Raw genomic sequence first — 26,310 nt, 5'->3', positions numbered from 1 at the left:
GCGCGCGCGCGCACGAAACGGGGTGGGCCGATGGGCGGACGGTGGCCGATTAGCCGGGCCGGAAGGAGGAGGACACCTGTGCCCCGAGGGAAACGCCCGGGCGCGCGTTCGATCGTCCGCCGCCGCCCGCGTATACCTGTCGCGCAAGGATTATACCTGTTTTTTTTATACAGCGTTATCGTGTTAACGCGCGTGTGTGCAAGTGTGATGCATGTGTGCGTGAGTGTACGTGTGTGCGAGTGTGCGTGTGTGTGCGTGAGAGAGTACGTGTGAGTGCTTACCTATTCACACTTCGACCCGTTTCCTCCGCCGCCACCACTGACGCCACCGCTGCCGCCGCCGCCGCCGCCTCATCCACTGCCGCCGCCCCTTCTTCTCGCGCACGTCTCTCTCCGCGTTCGATATCATACTCGAACCGTCGCGGTAGTCTATGTTTGACGAGCGGACGCGTTCGGTCGACGACCACGACCACGATCACGATTACGACCACGACCACGGTGACCGCGTTCATTCGTCTGTTTTCAAATAGAATCTATAATACAACAATCATATTGTTCTATCATACGCGACAGTTATAGATCGAGCTTCGGTTTCGTTTTCGCCGTCGACATTTCCTAGACATTTTTTCTCCGTCGGGTTTTCCGGCCAAAATTCTTCAGCTGAAGCCCAATAGGATCTGCCGTATAGATTTCTAGCGTCAGTCGCGTACAACCATCGTCGTCGTGATGCGTTATCGTGATCCGTTGGCGCGTCGATCGGAAATCGGAATTCACCGGAAAGACGCCGCCGTAAATCGAGTAAGTACCTATCTGTAAGAGCTAAGACCACCACTGGTTTTGTTACCCTACCTACCTACCTATCTATCGATGAAAGCTTCGAAATGTGATATTTATACCTATTAACACCATAGTATTTTGTATAAGATGAAGTGTGTACGGAGAAGTTAGTATATTCAACTCGTGTAAAATAACTGAGGAGGGACTATACGTAAGGGCGAGTTTTTTTCTTCGTCAAAATAATAATGTATCATCACACCTAGCAGTGCTTAGGTGCTTAAGTGTACTTAGGTAATGGCTGGTACATGAACGTCAACGACGGCAGAATTCGTTTTTTTTATCACGCGAAAAACGTAAGAACCGTAACCAATTTTACGAGACATATTTAGTGGAAATGACACTGTATACGATTATGGTCAATGTAATAATAACATCGTATTATTGAGCCATCAGGTGCGTTTAATAAATTGCTCGCCAATCGCCGCGTCCCCTCTATATAAGTATACTAATGTACCTAATTATTATATAATATCTATAGCAAGTACCTATTATATAGGTATATAAAATATAATAATGCCAAAGAAAATGATTTATTTCTATTTTTTTTTTACAAATCGAGCATATCGTTTAAGACGTGATGTATTTTCTTAATACGGTCTCATGGATTATTGTTGTACAGTTTTTCATTCGGTTTAAGTGGGCTTTCTTTCCGTGTGCCGTTTATTCGTCAATATATAACAGCGGCAGTACAATGGAAGTACAAAAATATCACATCATTGTGTAGGATTGACATAAAACCATTTATATCTTTGAATCTTTCCGTTGTTAGATTTCATCTTTAACATTGTAATTTATTGTAAATGCACAAATGACCTTGTCAATAATTATTGATAATTGTATTTAATTTAATAAAACGTGGTCATGCGCATTACATGTATACCAAATATTATCTAATAATATTTGGTATCAATTGAAAATCCTGTAGGTTTTGAGGATTAACATTATTGGACGTTATATGAGCACTACCTATATATAGAATTTTATACATACCGATTTCCACGATAATTTACAAAGATTTTTAAAAATCCATATTCTTTCATAAGTCGGTAAATACATTGAGAATGCATCTAAATAATTTTATATTCTGATAAGACATTTTCGAATTTAATATAAAATACATTTCAATTAGGTAATTCTAGTATTGATACCTACCTATTGTACCTATTGTTTACAAACATTATAAAACTAACTTTAATAGATATCTATTTTGAGTTTTGACTATTAGTAAATTATATTATATATTATGTATAACAGAGAAAAATTAGTAATTTAATGTAGTGTAAAGTAATGAATATTCTACCTATTGTTTCCAATGAAAAAATGTAACGTTGGCTAATAATCACGTAGTTCATGCTGAAGACCAATAAAGAAAAAATAAAGAAAAGTATAATACCTATACCTATTTGTGTTAATAAAACAAAATGTTGTAGATAGTCTGCAATGATTCTACACATCCGTATGACAGTATAATATATATTAATATATTGAAGGATCATTTGGAATGTCCTTCCATGCAGTTAATATTTCACATATATATTATAAATTATAATTTATAAATATATACATAAATAGCGCACACGCTCTTCTTAACTTCTATGTGAACCATACAGCAAATGGTGTAATTTTAATAGCTCATCGTGCATGTTTTTCATATTTAATAAATAATGGCTAATAATATTACCTGTATGTCATAATTACACTGTAGACATCACTAATGTAGTTTTTTTAAACCATTATGTATAGTAATATCAAACTGGTTCTTCACAAATCAGTAAAGTCATATCCATGTTCCTATGATATAATATGTACACATCGATAGTCACAAATTCGTAACTATGAATATATTATGGTAAAAGAAATATAATATATAGACCTACATAAATATATTTTTTAAATTGCACAGGTTGGACACATTTTTTTGAATACATTTTGATAAATGATACTTCCGAGTAAAGTGAATTGTCTGAACTTATTCTCAATTTATTTAAAACAATATTATTTTAAACATAGGATGTGGGTTCTGAAATTTTCTTCTAAGTTAAAATTGGACAAGTGGAACACTGAGGTAAATTTTTAGAAACACAAAAATGAATTTAAAAAATCCAGTGCCAAACCTTAAAACTTCTAATGTTAACACAATGTATACGATTTAATTTGAATACATAATAATTTATTCCTTATTGTTATTAAATTTTAAATATCAAATGATTTTTGTCAAGTTTAATCTGAAACATGTTAACCATTATAACAAACATGTTAATAATATGTAATAATACTTATAAGTTATAACAAATATCGATGAGTGGACATACAAATATATATACATATTTATGTAAGGACCTAACTATAGGTACCTACTTTAATATAGATCACCATATTAATAAAATTCTATTTTTGATAAATGTTTGTGAATAAAAGTTTTTTTATAATATATATGTTTTATTATTAATTTTACCGTATTCTGAACAAAATGTTGTAGTTTTTAGTCATTTGTGTTACTTACAATTATACTTGTCTAAGAATTACTGTGTCCACAGAAAAATAATAGTAACAAATTTTAAAAAATGATTATGAGTTCAAACTAATTCATTAAAAAAAACCAATGTCATGTACCGAAGTTAGCAGTGGTGTACCCAGGAGGGTTTTGAGGTTAAATCCCCCAATCACCTATCGATTATTTATTTGAAATTTATTTTTAAACTTATAGGTACTAGCAATTGAATAGAACATTAGTCGTTGCCTTTGATCGATAACTACTACTGTATAGTTGTTGACAGTATTATTGTTATAATTTTGACTATCGGCTGTCTGTCGTATGAAGGTCTTGTCTTATCAGTCAAGTCCATTCAATTTTGCCACTCAATTTATACAAATTTGAAACTGTCAATATTTTATATTTTATATCAATGTCTAAAATAATAATTGTTAAGTTGGAAAGTATTTATAATATGTATACAGTACATAATTAAAAATAAATAGTTACAAACATTGTTGAATAAATTATAAAGATATTTTTTTAAAAATAATTATGATTTAATGTTAACATTCATAATTGTTTCCTGATATTAATCGATAATCATAAATCGAATTATTAGAAAATCATATAAAAATAATTATGTAAGATAATATTATGTAGGTAGGTAATATAATAAACAAATTTTTTTTTATAAACTCTGTTTAGCATTTGATTGATAATATTATAATATTGAACTTCATTTACAAGAATTTTTGTTAGATGGAGGATGATAGATTTTAAAATATATTACGAGGATGTTGTAAGATTTAAATAGAGTTACAATAAATGTGCGCATTGTAATGACAATATGGTTCAGTGTAAGATAGGATATGAATTGTCGTAGAATAGATCAAGAAGTTGTGGTGGAGTGTGCAGAGTGGAGAGTCAAAATGTATTTATTAATTTATCATATCGACCTCATATTTATAATATTAACCGGCTGGTGTATGGGTCATGGGATTCAAGCTATGTTGTTTAAGTAATCAAACTAAAATAAGATCTAAGATTCAAAAATAAATTATACTATTTTTTCCTGTCACTGATCCAGAAGTAATTCAACTTTGGGGGGGGGGGGTTAGGGCTGATTTATCAAATTATGAAGCTACAATAGTTTTCAATATGAATGTTTTCAGTGGCCTATACTATACAACCATAACTCTTAAGGGTATTCCCAATTCGATCCTGCTGTATTTCAACCAAATTGTACTTAGGTATATTAGAAGTCGGTAAAAACTTTTATGAGCATGTATTATATAAAATTCGTCACAAAATTTACTAGAAAATTACTTTTCCACTTTTTTAACTAAAAACTGATAATATTTTGTTTTTGTTTTTGAATATTAAAAAATGTATGAGGTTAATAATATTGAATTTATATTCACTAAGACACTAATGATATCTTAATATACACAGCTTCATACGAAACACAAACCCACACACCTTATATAATTGCCTATATTTAACTCCTTAAATTTGTTTAAAAAATTTTAGTTAAAATCTATAACACTAAACCGATTTATTTTTCCTTTTGGGGTCTAGAGTGAGGTTGCCTCATCACCAACCCTCCTTAAACCTACCACTGACTATACCCATATACATTGTGAACTCATGGACATTATGTTTTCTAATTAAAGGAATCAACTATTTTCCTAAACTAATACAAAATATTTCATCAATAATATTATTACTTTTTTTTATAAATATTTAAATATCTAATGATAGGATAACAGATTATAATAGATACCTTTTTAAAAACTTAAAACTTTGTAAGTACCTTTATTTTAAGCATTATAGAACAGTTAAACTATATAATTTTAATTGTATTCAATGGTATTTAGAGTTTATAATTTATGTAGCTAAGTTATAAAGATAGCTGCTATTTTTTATATTATAAATTATCTTATGAATTATTACATAGTTGTACAATAATATGATTTTCATTATTTGATTTCAGAATATTTTGATTTAAAGTCGATCATAATTATAACGTAATTCGTCTTATCAGTTATCCACCATTCATAATTTTGTGAGATCCACGATCAAAGCAGTGAACTAAGTAGTTATTTAAATAGTGAACAGCAAACAAAAAAATGGCCAACTCTACATCGGTGACCAAGTGCACTGATTTTTCCGTGTCCAGCCTCTGCCGAGACATGAAAACTTCACCTCCTGATCCAGCAATAGTGGTCGGTGGAACTGGGACTAATATGAAATTGACACTGCCTCTTGCAGCTTGCGCTCCATTTTCATCCAATATCAATGGACCAACTGGTAAGTCTCAAATAGTCATAATTACTTCGTATATCCAAGCATAGTTAGATACAAAAAATAAGTTTTAGTATAAAAAAGTTCAATTATAATAAACATCAACAAAAAAATAATAAAAGACTTAAACAGAATTTTACTAAAAAATGATTTGGTCTTGTTATTACATATTATATAGTACTTATAGTCTGTTAGTATTAATACGCTTGGTAAAATGTAAAGATCATAATTTATATAAACTTAATTTAACTTAAACGTAATCAATATTTAGTAGGATGTTTTAACTTTTATTTATTCTAAAAATTATTCTCATACATTTTTATAAGTAACTAGGTACAGCATGAGTGCAAATTTACAATTATTACACAAGTATACTGAGGTACCTATATAATATGTGTATATATATATAATATATATTATATTGTAACCTAAAGATATTACATTTTTTCTGTGTTTTGTACCTACATTAAAATTTAGGATATAATAGTATCATATATTTTTAATTGCTAAGATTTATGTATTTTGACATTTTAAAATTAACCTTTAGAAAAAATGTATAAGGTTTCTATACTACGCAAAATTCTGTTTATTACGTTTTTTTTAATTAATTAGAATCACATGTGCTGTGTACTAAATATATTGGTAAATCGTCGGTCCTATTTCTTAATGGTGAATAAAAAGAGAATAATAATAGAAATGGCATAATAAAAAATATATGATTTCATATATTTTGACATAATTTATTCTATCTTTAAATTTAAATATATCAAAACAAATTGTAAAGCTGATGATTAATACATATTATAATAAATAGCTTAATCTTATTAAAGTTATGTTAAACCACGTTTAAGTCATAAATTGTTAAAGTTTAAATTGAAAACTAATGTTTTTATTTTTTGCCTGCGTAAAGGCATTCATAAAATATTCATACATGACAATTTAAAACATTTATTCATACATGTAGTTTAAAAAAAAAACCAAAATTTTACTAATTTTTATAATAGAGTGAGGAATTATGTGTTGTTTAATGTGGGTATAATAAAATGAACATTGATAGCAGTTACATTATTTTTTGAGGAAGGTAAAATAAAACTGGTTTTCCTCGAAACCATTTGGGCAAAGTAACTGTTATTACTTATTATGTTCTAAATGCCACATTATATTAAACTATATTACATTTTTGCTTCACAATAAAATTATTTTATTTTGAATGCTGTAATAAACACGTGTTTCATAGGTTACTAATTGTTAAGAGTTCTCTATATGAACATATTTAACTGTACCTATACATTAAAGTTAAGTCGTTGTGTGTTTGATACAACTCATACAACATAGTTAAGCTATAGAGTGAATAAAATACAATGACGAGAGATATAAAAATAGTTAGGTATATGTTCATATTAAAATAATTAACTTAATGTCTAAACTTTTTAATACAAAACAGTAATAATCAATATATCAATAATCAATAATAAATATTTTTATTTTTATTAAGCAAATTTATACATTCAATTTTAATTACCAAGTAGGTACATCCAATCGTTTTAGTAATAGAAAACAAAACTATCCAAAATAAATTCATAAAAGAAACATCAGCTGTATCTATTATAGTATTATTTGACAACTTAGAATTATATATAGCTAATAGTTTTTTTACAATATTGACTATAATATATTGAGACGTTAAATGTCAAATTAGTTGCTAATCTATTTTTTTTTTTGCATTTCAAGTATTTCCAAGTAGGTTTTTTTTATTTTCTTCTTGCTACATTATAGCATGTTCCTCATCAGTGATTTTCAATAAGTGAGGAACAACTGTTATGTATATATGTATATATATATTCAGGTTACTGGTAACTGCAGGTAGACATTTTGTAGTTAACACAATACTATACTGTTGGTACCAACTACTGTATACTTATATTTATATATAATTATGAATAGTAAAAAACATTTCAGTTTAAAGTTTGATTTAAGACAACTGTATTTGGCTATAGTTATTTACTTTTTATCTATAAAATATTAAAGACTTACCAAAAGAAAATATTTTTCTGGTGTAACATAATATTATTTATTTAGTTCAAGTTAGAAAATAGTTTTTAGCTGCATTTGGAACATATTTATTGTTATTTCACCATAATATTATGAAGTATTAATAATACTAATACCTCCTGAATAGTATATAGATTTTATGTTTCTATATTAATAAATTATTATGTTAATAATATTGTTTTATACAAGTAATTATGCCAACGATTCACGAGGAGATTTTGATATTTTATTTTTGTATCCAAAAGTGACTATCTATAAAACCATAGTTTAACCCACCAGATGTCAATAAATCTATTTTTATTAAAATTCGAAGTTATCGATGCATAGGATTATTATAAGATTTATAAATTCATAATCATTAGAATTCCCTATAGCTATACATATAGATTCGCACTACCTGAAATATAGAAATAAATACATTCTATAATTTATTAAATTATATTAGGAGTATTAATATCGTCTAAAGCATACACAATAAGACTGAATGATGATACTCAGAGATCTGGATATTTCTACTACCTATTGCTAAAGTATATTTATTCAGTCAACCACCGCGTATAGGCGCCACTGACAGTGCAGTTCTCCGTTAGATGACTGTAGAGATACTACAACTGCATGAAACATTGAATTGTACTTCTAACACTTGACCGTAAATGTAAAAGGAAACAACATTTTCAAAACATATTATAATCTTGAAACATTATACGTTATTTAAGCCAAGCTATACATGTAATAGATATACATATATGTACAAAAATATAGTACGTCAAAACCTATTGAGACATAACGACAAGTTCAATACACGTGAGAAAACACATATCGAAATCGATTAACCCCTTCAAAATATAAAAACGCCAAGATCTGTTAGATGGACGTAACATTTTAGTCACGAAAACTCTCGACGAAGTCGTGAGTATCTATTGAATCTCAACAGCGGAGTGTGTAATGTGCTCTGAATTCACAATTATTAATTGCATCGAATCGTTCTTATAATACATGATAATATATACATATTACATAGATATATTATGATATATGCATGCCCGTTATCTACACGATCTGATTAATTTTGCACATACCATAAAGTCTCTTATCGAAACACGATTGCTCTCAATATAAAGAAAAAAATTATTTATTTTTTATTTGTCGGACATCCATGATCGTGAGCAATAAATTCGTGGAATGAATTAATTATTTCTGCAATAATATGTTCAATTTCAACCGGTGCCCTATGATGGGGAGTAAAGAATAGTTTTGGGCTTTGTTGGTGGCCTTTTATACTGACAAAATATTATTTAAAAAAAATCAACGTCTCTATAGTCTCTACCTCCTGCTTATTGATTGTTTACACGACACTCAAAACGCCCTCAAAATTAGTTTATAAGACTATTTTAAACACTTTATATAGCTTTTAACATTCGGGATGTGGATTGCTTAGGCCTCGAATGCGTATTCTATTGCCGTCAGATAAATACACACACTCATACATTTTATATAAATTAAATATAATACTATAGGAATAATATACAAGTTGTATAATGTATTGAAGATGAGTCTCAAGGCGTTCGGGGAATCTCGGAACATGCTCATGAAACTCCGCTAATATCTCTGCGAGCCGATCGATTTGGCGCGGTTATATAGCGTACACCATAAACATTTTATTATGTATACAAGTTCCGCGCGGGACAACTACCTATATTATAAACAGTCGAAGGCGGGTGAACGTGTTCGCAACAGTGGCGGCGGGGAGGTCGTCGTAACACGTATGCTGGTGCCGCGGCCGGATTAAGACATTTATTGATGCAAAAGTTATTTTCTGCCCTTGCAACTAAATATCGTCGATAAAAATTAATTTTCTCAGTTCCCTATCAAGTTCAAGTTCATATTATGAAATACCTCCGTCATCATTATGGCGTAAAACATTAGGTACGTACCTATATTCAAATATTTATAGGTACTTATTATTACTCGTATTACATAAAACGTTTAGGAATATTTAAATACAATTATTTATTTTATTGTATTTATTACGCACGTAACAATGGTAGGTGATACAACGATGAGCAACGTAAATAAAAAAATATGTATACTAATATTGAATTCATTCAAGGTAGTATCTATACTTTCATTGCAGTGAATTTTAAAAATTACTAACTTCATTCACAATTCGAATATGTAGTAAAATTAAACTCGACCCATCATAAAGAAAAATGGGAATACAAACAGGACCACAAAATAAAAATGTTGTAAGACACAAAATGTGAAGTATAAAAACTCCCAAATTATATAGACACTAGCACCTGCGGATAACTGCTCTCTCTACCTGAAGCCTTCAGATCATCTGTTTCTCTATATAGATTTATCGGATGTGCATGACAGACTAAAGGCTGAATATTATAAGGGGTAATTTAAAGATGCATCAATAAAGGTACTTGGTCATTCTCAGCAAACACTCGTCATCGTCATCGTCGTGTACGAACATAATAATAATAATAATAATAATAATAATATAGTACTTGAGGGCTAAGATATATTATGTACTAATTCATTATAATATACGATATATTATTCTCTAATGAAATAATTGTAAATTTGCACCTACTTATACATATATTATACGTATATTATAAGTTATAACATAATATAATGGTGTATATTTTATTATACCTACATACATTTCAGTTTTATTTTTATTATATCTCTGTTCGGTGTTCCTTATACTCTCACTCGCCGATTCTTCTTATCTGCGACTTACACACGCGTTTGATTTAACACGTCGTGTTATAAATGCTGTATTGACGTTATTATACATATATTATGTACTATATCCATTATACACATTATACACACACACATACACACTGTCCGCAGGCAAGGTCGACCCGCGATCTTCGGCGGCGGTGTGCCTACAGTATACGTACATAATATATATATATCTACTCTTTCGGTGGCGGTGGCGGGGTAACCCAGAACCCTCCGCCCCGGCGGACGCGGACGAAAGAATAAAACACATACCTGTTGTTGCGACGAAGACGTCGACGACGGTGTCAATGAAATTTGTAGGCGACAACTGGTCTTGTCAGATAATGGTACAACAGCCCCTTTGTGTCCATACTATATTATATATAGTGAGTGTTTACCATTTAATTTATTACCGTGTAACATACAATCCAGTTAATGTTTGTTTCAATTCAACGCCATTCCTCCCGCCACCGCCACCACCACAAGCAGCCTGCTCCGTCGCCGTTTGCAACAGGCTCACAGCAACCGCCGCTCCGTACGGACATTATACAGCCGCGTGATTTGAATAGTTAAAAGAATACATCGAAACCGACTCAATTAAATTATACGATTTTTAAATTGACCCATCAACATGTCTCCGCCGTTTCTCTTATATATTATATATATAATATGTTACATTATGTGGTTGCGGCGGCGAGGCGGCAAGAGGACAAGTCCATGTTAATACCTACGTAAAACATTTATCAAAATAAAAACGTGGAAATTTGTTGTAGTTTATTTTGTTTTTACACTTCTTCACCTGGGATAATAATAATAATAATAATAATAATATAATGAGTTTATAATAATTCTGTCTGTATACACACACACACACACACACACACACACACACACACACACACACACACACACACACACACACACCTACACGCACGCATGCGCGCTACGTTATACGTAGGAACTGATGAGCAGGCCGCTGAATATTTAAATTTATATTAATATAATCGACGGACACGAGCGCGGAATACTACTCTTATAATATAGGCTCCTATACTATATTATGTCTATATTATACCTATTATAATATTATAGGCGCTTTTGGTGTTTTTGCGGCAGTTGGCCCGATACCTGTTCGTGTCCAGCCGATGTGTTGTTGTTGTTATTTTTATTATTATTATACACGTTTTGGATTCGTGTGTCCGGAGGCGCGGCCGATTTGCTCCTCGCGCGAGTCCCGCAGCGGTCGCCGTTAAAAAACAACGCGTCGCCGCCGCCGTCTCGCTGCAGACACCGACGGCGTGATTTACGTTTATACGTTTCTGCGGCCGGTGCCCATAGGTACGCGTTTGTTCGCACGTTTGCGATGCTCACGGTTATAGATAGGTGTATATAATAATATTATATAATAAAAGCGATTTGCTACTATTGCCGATCTTGTCGCGTCGACGTGTGCAGAGACGCACATGGACGGAAGACTAATTGATTTATTTGCTCTTATTGTTCGCACTCCGGGGCTAACACTTACGTAGGTTTTATCGCAAAGTTCGATGGAGACAATTTAATCGAAGGTTTATTTTTAAATTTTTTCGCAAAAAAAAAAATAATTTTAAAAATATCGTCGCCGAAATGTGTTTTAACGTTTGTAATAAAATGTTTATTATGATAAAGCGCCTTTTAAAATACCAATGACAAACTTATAGTTTGGCATTCTATTGTGAATTTCATTGTGCTACGAGTATAGTGAAAATATATTCAATTTATTGTTACCATAATATATAATATCCCACCGTATAGAAATAAATAAACTATAGATCATCATTATCAACATGACCAAATAATATAATTTATAAAAAAAATAGACAGTAGCCTAAATTAATTAATGATTTACCATAAATTATATGTATATTATACTCACCACATATTATATTGCGAATTATTTTGAAGATGATAGAATACAATAAGCGTAGTTGTACGATTTTTATAGTACAAGTTGATTCTGAAAGCAATATATACTATGATTTTCAACAAACTTTATTTTATAGAATTTTCGAGAATTTGTTTATGGAGCAAATCTAAAAAATGAGTTTTGCGTAATATAGATGTATAATATTATGTAAAAGTTAAAACTAATGTAATAAGCTATTACTACACTTGTAATAGCTTCACTGCTCCTACCCACTTATAAAAGGAAAAATGTATACAAAAATAATATTATGCCATCGTCTATTTTTCGGTGTAAGAAAATTTAGTACATTGTATATAATAGGTATAAATGAATTTTGAACACGCGATTATAGAATTTATAAATATATGCTTATTGCTTATATAATATGTGGGTTAAATTCATAAACACGTGGTTGATTAACATCATAACTGATGAATTAAAGTAAATATATGATTATTAATATTTACTAGTTAAACAATTTACTTTTACAAACCAGAATATTCCATAAGTACCTATACCTATTATGAGAATTATTAAGTTAAACAAAATATAAAACACATACTATTTGATATTAGAATTTGTTTAAATACTCTTTTTAATTAATGCATATCAATACATCATATGTAAGTGGGCACGTATGTAGGTATGTTAAAATCACAGATTCAATATTATGACGTATACCATTGTTACGATGTATTATTAATATATACTGATATATAATGGCTGCATTGCATTGTATTTGAGATTTAAATTTTTTTTTCTCTTAATAGTTTTGCTGATGTGAAATTCAAATTTACGGACATCCAATATTCCAATCGGATAAAATATCGTTTCCAATCTGTACATTAGCGTTGTTTATCTTTAACATATTATATTTCAATCTATACTGTAATAATAATTGTAAAAACAACTTCGTGTTTCGCTATAGATAAGAGTACATAATACTTTATCTGTTTTGATAATGTGAATAAATAAATATTAATATTAGTTCTTGATAAATCAAGTCTTATATATTTTTGTACAAACAAGACATTTTTTTTAAATAATTTAAAACATTTTACAATGAAACAATAATAAAATGTAGGTACTCAATTGTAGGCAAGATTTTTTATTTTGCTGATGCTTAAAAATTTTTTTTTATATTTTAATCTCCATATAACTTTTCTAATTAAATTACAATTAGTTAACTAAATGCATTTACAAGGTATAGATCTCTAATTAATATGTGAAATTGGGTACATAAATAATAGTTTTCCTATAAAGATATAATAGTTGTATAGTAATTTTCATTGAGAATTTAGATTGCATTAAGTACTTACACAAGTGAATTTATTAAATGTTTTAGATTCAAAGTAAAACATGATCGAATTTTAGAAATGGAAATTGTCATTGAGTAATAAGTATTTAAATATAATGTGCATGTAGGTTCCATATTATTAATAGTTCCACGTTCTTAGTCATCAACCAACAAGCGTAAATTAGTATATTTATATTTAACTGAAAAATATTTATTTATTTTTAAATGTTATTACCATTTAGGTATATAACAAATTATAATATAATATAATTTTTTTTCTATGTATTATCTAATATATTATAATATTTTTAAACACAAACAATAATTTAAAAAATCAATTTGTATTAATAACTCCAAGGCCCAGAATGTAGTTAAGTATATTATCCGAGTAAACAATTAACACAATATTAATGGTTTCAATTTTAATATAAGAACATTAAGACAAATAATGCTATAGGAGTTCATAATAGAGTATAAAAATAAATAATACTTTTATTAATAAACATTGATGTAACATAACCGGTTTTTTTATTCATGTTTTAAATATTTTTTAAATACATTTTAAAAACGGTTTACAGAACTAGACAATTGAATAACATTATATTTTATAATATTACATTTATTTCAATTTTAAATGTATTGACACTAAAATATTTTTTTACGGTTGATGTTTCTGTACCCAAATATGCAAACAAATATACAATAAATATTTATGGTTATTTTACCTTAAATTACCCACTTAAATAAACTGTAAAAGCCATTTATGTTTTCAATTATAACATTACATAATAATATAGTCATAGTGTCTATTTCATGAATAAGATATAATTTTGGTTCTGTTAAACCATTACCACTATAAATAAAATATTTTAGTAGTTATTTATAATTATTTTACTTATTATAGTGTTATTATTAGTTAACATTTAAATTCAAATGCAAAATGTCAAATAAAATTTAAGTACTTACCTATTTTAAATGTTGGTTATCTAAATGATTCGAATTAATTATCACTTACATAAATATCTAAATAAATCATTATTAGAAAACATTAAAGCAGTGTATTATATGGAATGATATAGTATTTATTATTTATCATCTTACATTGTCTAATAATTAATAACTATATGCTTGTTACCTAACTAATAAATTAATGTATAGGTAATAGGTACCACTCGGTACTTGGCAGCTTACTCATCGATGGGTAGCTGATTTTTCAGTTATAAAATCTGTTATTTGATGTTCTCACATTTAAAGGACTTTTATTGTTTAGTCAAACTTCGATTAAACTCTCGTGGGTTTTACTTTTTAGCTTAATATGTTATTTACAACTAACATCGTTATAAGCGTGTCTAGAACGCTATATTATAAGTTTTGGTATAATATAATAAATGGGTACGATTGGAATAATTAATATGTGGCCCGATCGTCGGTGAATACGGTTTTATTTTATTTTTTATTTTCAACCATCGTCGGTTGGTCCTAATTTCCACACCCCATTTCCTCGTTTTAAAATGTACATAATATATACATATATAAATACGTAGATTGTATGTATATATTCTATATTTCTATGCACAAATTAAAACTTACTCTTTCCTGTTGGAAACCCATTCGTGCTACATGCGATATGTGATATGATACACAATGTTTTATATCATGCGATATTCACATTTATTATTTATCATACTAGTATTCTACGGTAGTATGCATGTTTTTGTAACCCTCCAATGTACAATGCTTACGTTATGTAGGTAGTGCTTTTCTTTTGCTGAAATATTCAAGCGGAAATTATATTATAATTAGGTGAATACGCCTGAATGATATTTTGTGACTACCTAAGGTCACGTATTTTCATCGAGTCGGCGAATAAAATATTCAGACTATTGATTCTACCTAGTCTAATGTTGATTATTATTTTATTTTTTAGTTAGTTTTTTCATTTTGAAAACATTAAAAATAGATATAGCAATAGAAAATAATTCAAATAATATTTTACAACTATATTTTGTCTATGATTAGTAATCATTTTGATAAATATAACTGTCAAGTCAAATCGGTTAAGTTCTCAATATTCATGTAATTATTTTGAAGGTAATAAGTACATTTGTTTACCTCGTATAGACGTCTTATTTCATCTTAGAATTGTTTATAAAATAAAATAAAAAATATTAAATTACTTTAATACCTAATTCAAATTATTTATTTTATAGTGAATAAGTGCAGATTTCCTGTTTTTTTTTTATCCATGGAAAAATCATCCTTTCATTTTAAATTTATATGCATGTATTTTTTCTTTTTAATATTAATTGTAATTTGTGAATACTTCTTCAATATAGAGCATTTGAAATAGTGCCAATACTATCATGAAAAGTATATTTTAATGTTTTTACATTTTTTAATATTCGTATTTCGTATAGGCAAGTCAGGACACAAACCAATTAAAAAGTCAAAGTTAAGTTAATTTTAACTTTTTAAAATTTAATTTTTATTAACTTAACTGATTTTTATTGATGTAAACTTAGTTAATAACGAATTACTTTCAATCAAATCTAAATTACGTTCATTTATATATAATTAATTAATAAATATAATAAAACTATTATTGATGATGCATACTGCAGAAACATTTACTAAAATATGAAATTAAAAACTTAATTCAATTTGATTCTTGTTGTACTAACCAAAATTTGTTCAATAAAAATACCTTAACTAAAGTTAATAAGTTAATTGTAAGTCTCCATATTTGAGCTTGACTAATTTTTTTTAAAATTAGTTTAAAATTAGGAGAACTGTTAACTTTAAACTTTTTAAAGATTTTCTATCAACTTAACTCAATTAAAAATTATCATTAACTTGCTCAGTGACTTGCTTATAGGAAATAGATTTTTGTATATATATCTGTAGTAATTAGATACCTATTTATTTGATATTATCTAGGTATGTTTAAAAGCATGTTAATGCTTATATATAATATATGATACTATTTCCATATGTGTTTTTTTTCTAGATTCATAATAATATAATATAATACATACTTATATATAAAATATACTCAACTATAAAAAATATTTCATTATATACTTTATTGTCTTTATTACAATAGACGACAATGTAATGAGGTGCAAATATAAATACATTTTTAAAATTATGTTCCCACTTCTCAATAAAACCTATAGTGGGTACTAAAGTATAGCTAGGTATACCAGATACATTATAAGTGTATACAAGTATATTAAGCATAATACTAACAATATTTTTTTGTCATATTGTGTTGGAAAAATGTTTGATAATTTACACAGCCTTGTAAGTTTGAATAGCGAACGACAGACACAGACACAGACACACACATCCCATCGCAACAATTTTATGACAATAGCATTATACCTACATAGCAATATCTATCGCCAAGTGCACATACAATAAATAACCACTGTACCATAATGAACAGTAGTTGTCATAACTGCGTTTTTATAATAACATTGTTATATTTTATTACATTGACCTCGGTAGGTACATGTACGCATTAGAATTATATCCTTATCTATAGCCCTGCTCTTGGACTCTATTATTATACTATTTTTTTTTTCAATTAAGGGTTTATCTATATCAGTTACACCTGTAATGTATGCCCGAAAAACTCAATTATTCAAAACAACATCATCGCATTATTATTTAGACTGCGTGAAGTACGTCGATATGATTATTACCCAGGTTATCATGACAAAAACTTCCTGCTGTGTGTGAAATCTTCGACTTCCTACTTGGATTTCGTGCGGATGAAAACCCCGCCGAGCGATGATGTTAAACCCCGAGCGGGCATTTATTTTACGATACATTTATTCACCCGTTTCCTGAGTTTGATTTATCGTAGTTTTTATTGTTTCCGTTTCATACTTCTTTAAAGACTGTTTCAAGTGAGTGGTTAAACGTTTGAACGTAGCCACTAAAAATAAAACGGGGGCATACGATTCAAGGGACAAGTCCGTTTTGAAGAAAAAAAAAATTTTAAAAAACTACCAACTATAAAGAATTAAGAAATTCGTATAGTGGAACAAAATATTGCTTGAATAAAATATTTTGAGTGATTATTATGTATAAATAGTTATTAGTTTTTTTTCTCAAGCATTCATTAACTATTGTAAATGAGTAAAAATCGAAAGCTGATATCATTATAAATCAATCTGGGTCCAATCAACTACCAGAAAAGATTTTGAAATCAAAAATTAGACTTCTATTTTTGGTTTAAAAGTTGTCCACAAAAAAAAATATAACTGACAACTGTTCGTAAATTACAATTTAAATGGAACTGGAACAAGTTGCTTTTATACAACAAGAACGAGGAACGGTAATTTACCCAACACTGAAATCGTGCAAAATAATCGACACTAAGATAGGTAAAATTAATTTTAAAAAAAATAACATATTGGTTTTAAATTTGATATATGTAGCAGGATTTTTATAATTTTTTTTTTACCTATACTAAATTATAAATTTATGGTAGATAGCTTTATCATAAAAATTCTAACCAAAGCAAAATATTATTATAAGTAAAAAATCTAGAGAAGTCGATGAGCTGTATAGTAGGTTTCGAATGTATCTCAAAGTTAATTAATGTGACACTTAAATAGGTAGATGTGTTAAAATATGAATTTACTGATCAATAGATAACACAAAAAACTATTCCAAGCATAAACGATGAAATTAGTTTTTCTTTTAGTCATATGGAAGGTTTGAATAATTTTTTTTTCAAAACTATCACATATGTTGTATAATAATTATAAAAGGTCTACTTCACTGACATTAATATAGTGTTTGTATCACATATTGTTATATTAAATTATAATAAATCAATACTGATACAAATATAAGTATGATACTGAAATGGGTTCGTGGTATAAATAGATTGAAAATATTCTAAAAATGTTGAAAATTTCATTGCCGATAAAAAAAAAAATCTTGCATAATGAAAAAATTTTTAAATATCTTGTCCCAACGATTAAAGTATTTTAAATAACAACAAAAAATCGTTATTTTTCATTTAAACATAAAATTAAGTTAGAAATCTGTTTATTTCAAACGTTTATGAAAAAAATTCTGTCAACTTAAAATTGATACTTTCTAATATTATTGCTGTAAGCTCAACTTGGGTGGAATTATATTTTAATACATTTTCAAGATGTATAACTGAGAAAATCCAAATGACATTTATAAGAAAAAAATATCAATAAAATTATACCTATAAATAGCTTAGAAGTTTTAAAACTTTATCGTGTATGGAAAATGATAATTATATTTATTAATAATTTAGGCATAGGAAATTATATATAGAGTTTCTCATCATTATTTTTTGAAATACAATAAAATAACAAAAATGGATTTAAAAAAATCGTTTTTTACATGTATTGTTCATGTATTGTTAATATTTTTGAATAACTATACGAACACTCTATATTATGTAAGACAATTTAATGCGTTTTCAAGCCTTGGGTATTAGAATTTAAAATTGTATAAATCGTTTATAGCGTAATTTTCTTAATAGATTTATGAATAGAAAAATTATATTATACTATACCTTATAGGTGCGTATTACCATTTAACCCAAAATACTTTAAGTCTTAATTATACAATACATATATTATGTTAAATACCTCTAAATATATGGTGATATCTCACAGATAAACTTGCACTGCCGTTTCAGTTGATTATAGATTAGACCCTGCAAACACATTTTTAGACTAGTTAATAAAATGAATATATAAAATATAAAATAATATAGAGGTCATTCCAACGGTGTATTATGACAATAATTTATTAAATCAGGTATAAATTGCCAAAAATGTTTCCATTTTATTTTGTAACATAAATAAACAAATTACAGTAATTTCGGAATCCGTTTAAACCAATTTAATTTTGTCAATTTCATAAAAAGTGGGCCATATAGGAAGCGTAATGTGGACCACAAACGAATTTTAAAACCGTCAAAAATAACAAGAGTAATAATAATGATAATAATAGTAAATATGTATTATATGCGTATTATATTATTATACATATTATACTATATATCTGCTCAGAGAACGGTGTCCCAGACTCCTTGGTATTATTATTATTACTATTAATCAAGTGTAATATTATTATTATTATTATGGTGGAAACATCGGCGACGACTGTTGGCGTTCGCGGTTTAATATATAAACATAATATAAATAAATATATATAATAATAGGTAGGTAAGATAGTCGAGCAATTCTCTATTATTATATTTAGATACACGCGTGTAACACCTTTACGGTTTTTTGAGATCATTTGTTATTTTATTATATTATTTACTATTATTACAGGTCTATAGTTATACATATATAATACATAGGTACAATATATTATATTCGCATGTCGGTTGGATGAGAAATTTGCCTGAAAATTATCGTAAAACATCACAAATAAGCGCATAATAACGATGTCGTACAATTCTAGGATCCGTGTGTTTATCCTATTGTGTTACCCTTCATTATAATATATAATATCGCTTCATAAAGAGACATAGAAAGAGAGAAAAACGATTAAACTGCTTCCACGCACACACACACACACGCGAAGAAAATCTATTGGACAAATATTTTTACGTAGGTACGTCTATTATGGCGCGCACATTTGTTACCCACGGGGGCCATATTACGATAAATACCAAATCGAATGGCGCAAACGATGTCTTGTCCCCTACAATTTTCTACCCACACCTGTCCACCGGGACATCGGGCGTTTTCAATAGAGCTGAGAAATACTTGCACGGTCGCTTATGAAGCGAGAAAAAAACCACTCGTCGCATCCGTTTCGAATATATATGGAAAATCGATAATTGCGGCGGTTACGACGATCGTTGAAGTGCGTGTGTGTGTGCGGTTGCCATTTCCTCGTGTAATGGGCGAATCCGCGTTTGACGTACCGTACATAAATCTTCGCGTCAATTGGTCACCCGCGACTATAGGGGAAAAAACACAGCTCTCGGCTCCATAAACGCAATAATATAATGTAATATCGTAGATAAAAGCATGTATAGGACACATTATTATTATTGTATATACCAATTTGCGATTAATATGACATTCGATAGCCGCCATTCGGCGGCATCGTTGTATTATTTTTATTTTATTTTCGTGTGCGTGTGAGAATCGCGGGTTTTCGACATTCACGTCAAAAAAAAAAAAGCCGACCGTAAAAAATATTCGGACGATAATAGGTGGTGAATATAAAACACGACGAGTCGTATTACAATAATAATGTTTATACAATTATATATATTATATATATTATGTCTCGTTGGCATATACGCGTATGTGTATACCTACGCGTAGGTATAACCAATGAAATAACTGACAACAATGTCGCACAATATAATATAGTATTGTACTTGTACATTGTAATACGCCGCCGAACAGTTTTCGTTCAGCTCAAACATATCGAATTATATTATTATATTATATTATTATGGTCTCGTAATGACACACGCGCACACGCACGCACATGAGAGTAAATAGTTATAGGTACAGGTAGCGGGTACCGTCTCGGCGCAATGATTTGTATATGTATCGAGGTATACATTATACCGGTTACGCGGTTTATAGTGTTGCCGCCGTTGTATACTTGTAGATGCGCGTTTAATATAAATCATTATAATAATATAATATGCCGCGCAACTCTTCTCCGTCGCGTAATATAGCAGTCTCGTAGTCCGCGTTCAAATCCCGAACGAGACGTTCGCTCCGGCTGCTGCAGGGCTGACCGTGCAGCCATGCAATTACCGTGATTTATTAAGGTATTATTTAAGTTACATGAATATGACATACCAGCAACAGGGCTACAGTTAAAAGATGATGTACAATGTGCATTAATTAAAAGTCAACGCGTGTGCCGAAAAAAACTAAACATTTCAATTTATACGCGTATAAATAAACTTATATAACTTATATTAACCTATAAACATACTTATATTGATGATAATATATTAATATGTATCTATAATGTATGAAGTTTTAATATCAGTGTGTTTTTTTTAACGCTTGTGATGTTTGATGTATGTACTTAATCGTCGACGGTTTGGAATTTCGTAAGAAGTTTTCACTTCGGAACCACATATAGGTAAAACAATAATCATATTGTGTTTTCTTAAAATATGGAGAACATTATAAAATAATTTTATAATGTGGTAGATATAGTATCTCTCATTATAATATATACTTAGCTATAAAATAACGTCGATAAAACGCCAAGTAATTGAATACCTATAAATTATATTTATACGTAGGTAAAACCTGTATGGTGCACGTTATTTTTGTTGAATAGAATAAAAATTAATTGGCATATTGTTTTTAAACAAATTATTCCTAGTCTTATAGTTGTATTTAAAATGGTAATAATTATGATAAATAAATAAATTATAATGTATCTGTCTGGTCTCATACATGTTCCAGGCACTATTGTTGAACAAAATGTCTCATAGTTACATTAATTTTTTCCGGTCTAAAATGGCTGAATCGTGTTCCCGCGTTAAGCTAGAGCTTTATAGATAATAATATTATTACTATTTTATAAAATGCCGTATGCGATTTGTTTCAGTTGTTAATTACTGATTAGCATAAAATAAACAGATGTTTATAATTTATAAGTAACATGCGTTAATAATAGTTTTTTTTTCTTATTAAATATATCCGACATGTTTTTTTTCAATACAAACATGATGCTTTTATTGTCATCCATGATACTACATGCATACAAATTATGATGATATTAATGAATAAATAACTTATATTATCATACATTACATTACTTTAAAATGTGTAAGTAGTTTTTATTTTAAAAATCTAAAGCAACAAATTGTTAACGTTTAAAATTTTAAAAAACATCCTAAAATGTCGTTATAGTATACTATACTGTGGTTATGTTCGTATAATATGGAGCCTTATTTTAATGAAATACTGAATACTGTAGTACAGACTTGTACCGAGCAGGTGAATGGAGCAAGACTAAAACCTACATAAAATCCAGTAACACTGTTGTATACTTGTATTGTATAATATAGGTATAGCTAGTGACTGTAAGTGTATTTCAAAATATAACGACATTTCAAATATCACCAAATTGTTTGCCAAACAATCGTTGAAATTATTTTTATAAATTTGAATATGAATCATAATATAAAAAGTTGTGAATGTTTCAGAAGACAAAAAAAATTATTTCATAATATATTTGAAATTGTATACTTCAAGGTAAAAATCGTAAACGCAAATACTAAAGTTCGGTTGATTCTCGATAAAAAAAAATGTCTATATATATTATACATATGCATAATATCTATTATAGAGGCCATTGTAGATTATTATTATTATACAATACCACCCAATCGGGGAAGCACATCGGTCTGACGACGGAGGTTCAAAGTATATCGAATGTCATTTATAATTACGTGTACACGCGATCAAAACCGTATGCAAACACTGCACCTACATATAAAGGCCTCTCTCTGTGTGCGTGCCTATAAGCATAATATTATATTTTGTGTGTGCGCGTATATAAGGGTTATGTACTTCCGTCCAGACCAACGTTTCCTATTTTTTTTTTGTCCATATTGTCTAAATTATTTTAGAGCCACGTGCTCATATATAGTAAACGCGTATATATTATATAGTACCCATAAGGCCATAAATAATATTATACGTATGTACCAAATGTTTTATATTTAAAATCGCTCTCCCTTGTTATCCTTTAAACAAATGTAGGCTAAAAATCTTTGTTGTTGAAGCCTTAATAAACTTTATAAAAAAAAAAATATTATACGTATAGGTATATAATATAGTCACGTTAATTTAGGTATCCCGGTCATTATTTTATTGAAAAACACTCATTATTTCAAAAACTATATTAACGTTTAGAAAATATATTTTTACATAATTTTAAGCAATTATTAAAAAACAATATTTTTGGAACAAAACATTCTATTTTATCATTTTTTATCTTCATCATTGTTTAAGTTGATTTACTTTTGTTTATGCGACATTATGACAACATAATTTTTTAATTCCTTATTCCGAAACATGAAACAGAATATTTTTAGGAGTTTGGACGAATAGTTTATGAGGTAAGTAGGTAACCTAACCATTCATTAAAACTTCAAATACTTATAACTTATTATCTCAACCATACTTTCCGAAATTTAATTTCTACTCATTTATAGAAGTTGTCCATATTATGTTTGTTTTGGCATATGAAATTAAAAATAAACTATATAGTATGTACATATGTTGTAATCAAAAAAAAGTAAAATCTAGTAACGTTTTTGAAGTTGATGTTTTAAGTTGGATGTACCTATAATATAAACGATCGGTGCATAATAATATGCTGTATAAATACAATGTAGGGCTGTCAAAAATCTATAAACCAACAATAATATATAAGTAATAATATATATTTATTTGTCTCATTTGTTTTGTCCGGTACAGCCATCACGACCCCAGTCGCCGGCAGACCTCCGCAGTCCACGTCGCCGTCGCCGTCGCCGTCTCCGGCCACGCTGCGTGAACTGTATGCCATGGCGGCCAGCCAACAGCACCAGCAGCACTCGCGACTGCTCGAGTTGTCCAACAGATATCGAGGGTATCCAGAAATCGCCCACCACGTGTTCAACCAACAAGGAGCAGTCACCAAGTTGCTAGGTAAGACCATCCAAGAATATCATCATTTTTGCACATCATCCAATATCGGCGTATACCGCCGCGATATATGATAATATTATCAATAATATTATATAATATAATTTGATAATATATTATATTGTAATACATCATGTACCTATAACAATAATAATAAAAATAATATGTCAGATGTATTATAATATAGTGTTAAGAAGACGCTATAGGTACCCGCATGTGTTGTCTCCGTCTTTCAAGTGCGTAACACAACAATTTTTACGTTCAGCAGATCAAATTTTGCTCAGTTAGCTTAAAAATTAGAGTGAATTTACCTCTTATTAAAATTAAAGGTAAATTTAAAGTAAATGCAATTTTTACGGAGGGCTTCTCTTGAAATTTTTATTACATTTTTATTTTAAAGAGAGTTATGAGTATTTTAAGTTGTACAAACAATTTACAATTTTTAAATACTCATTGATCTGCCGAACATAAAATTTGATCTGTTACGCTCTTGTAAGACGGAGACAACACATGCGGATATAGCGTCCTCTTAAGCACAATAATAACGCTGGTCTGTCTCCCCCTATCCTTCTCCGAGCCCAAGCATGACGATCGCTGCCCCTCGAATATGCGTGCATGTCACAACCCGCGGTATACCCCATGGCTGACGTGATCACGATCACGACTGAGAATAATAATAATGATAATAATATAATATCCTCACGTAATAGGCCACCACTAGAACGTTCGACGTTTGAGATAGATAATTTATAATATGTATAGTGTTTGACTTTTTTTTTTTTCTTTCTTTTTACCATCCTCTTGCAATAGCTTTTTTTTCGTATACTTTTCCTTCTTACATTACTATTACTTCAAATGTATGCACATTCGCCATTGAACGAGGAGCATATTATTATTATTATTATTATTATTATTATTATTATGCACTTAGGTAGGTATGTCATTACTATTTGACGATGTGTTAGTGTTACAATTATAAAGTTATAAATTACAATTCAATGCAAGTTCGTTTCGCGCCGAGGTGGATTCGTTTTGTGCGCATTTCGCTATCATATATGTGTGCAGTGTGCGATATCTTGTCCGCTCGTAGCAACTCACATCATAACTCATAAGCGCCGTTATATCGTCATAATATATTATATATTATTATATAATTTATTTACTAGGTAGGTTAACGTACCGTACTCTATAAATACAAAGTACACATATGTAATAATACGGAGAGTATGTATAGTATAATTATCTGTTGACGTTCTATATAGGGGCCACAACTTTATATACGAAACTGCAGATCCTATAGACTCATGTTGTTATCAATATTTGAAAATAATATTCATACCTAGTTTTTGAAAAAAATACTATGTCATAACTCGGCAATAAAGCCGTATTTATGAATCAGTTTTTTCGATTTTGGTCTTTGTAACAGTAGCCAGTATAAGTACCTATAGAGATATTATACGTCTACTCGTTTCATAACGAATAACATAGTTTATAAATTATTGTTACATAATTATATTAGTAGTATAAAGCCGCGAAAAATAATACTGAGTTTAATTTTTAATTTAAGAGTGACATCTAGACATTGGCACTTAGTAAAATAGTTGAATACTTTAGGAATCGTACTATAATATGACTAGCTGTCACACGTAGTGGACTGCACAAAGTAGTTATACTCGGCAACTTTTTATCCATCAAAATAACTAAAGCATATACATTTCACTTGTTTATAAATCTCATGATCGTGATTTGATCCATGGAAGTACTATACGAACAAACGATTTAAAACGCGTTTTCAGTAATATATATGATACTAGATTATTTGTAAGTTAGGTATAAAAAGCGTTTGATAGTAGCTTGATGTTGTTTTGCATTATTTTCATATAAAAACTAAAAAGTGATACCGAGTGATATCCTTAACAAACATTTTTTTATAAATATGCATAAGTATGATGTAA

General features: G+C 29.2%; 1 protein-coding gene across 1 annotated transcript in view; it reads left to right on the top strand.

The window, feature by feature from the left end:
- The first annotated feature begins 442 nt into the window (after positions 1-442).
- The window catches only part of LOC111042389, a 66,083-nt gene continuing 40,215 nt past the window's right edge, over positions 443-26,310 (top strand). Inside the window, exons 1-3 of the mRNA XM_022326978.1 lie at positions 443-797; positions 5,306-5,622; positions 24,146-24,358. Of these exons, the coding sequence (XP_022182670.1) occupies positions 5,442-5,622; positions 24,146-24,358 (394 nt within the window). The 5' untranslated portion in view covers positions 443-797; positions 5,306-5,441. The remainder of the gene's footprint in view (positions 798-5,305; positions 5,623-24,145; positions 24,359-26,310) is intronic.

Source organism: Myzus persicae, unplaced genomic scaffold (genome assembly GCF_001856785.1).
Source record: "Myzus persicae strain clone G006 unplaced genomic scaffold, MPER_G0061.0, whole genome shotgun sequence".
Taxonomy (NCBI): Eukaryota; Metazoa; Arthropoda; class Insecta; order Hemiptera; family Aphididae; genus Myzus; species Myzus persicae.
The sequence above is the reverse complement of the archived record's forward strand: the minus strand, read 5'-3'. Positions and strand labels throughout refer to the sequence as shown.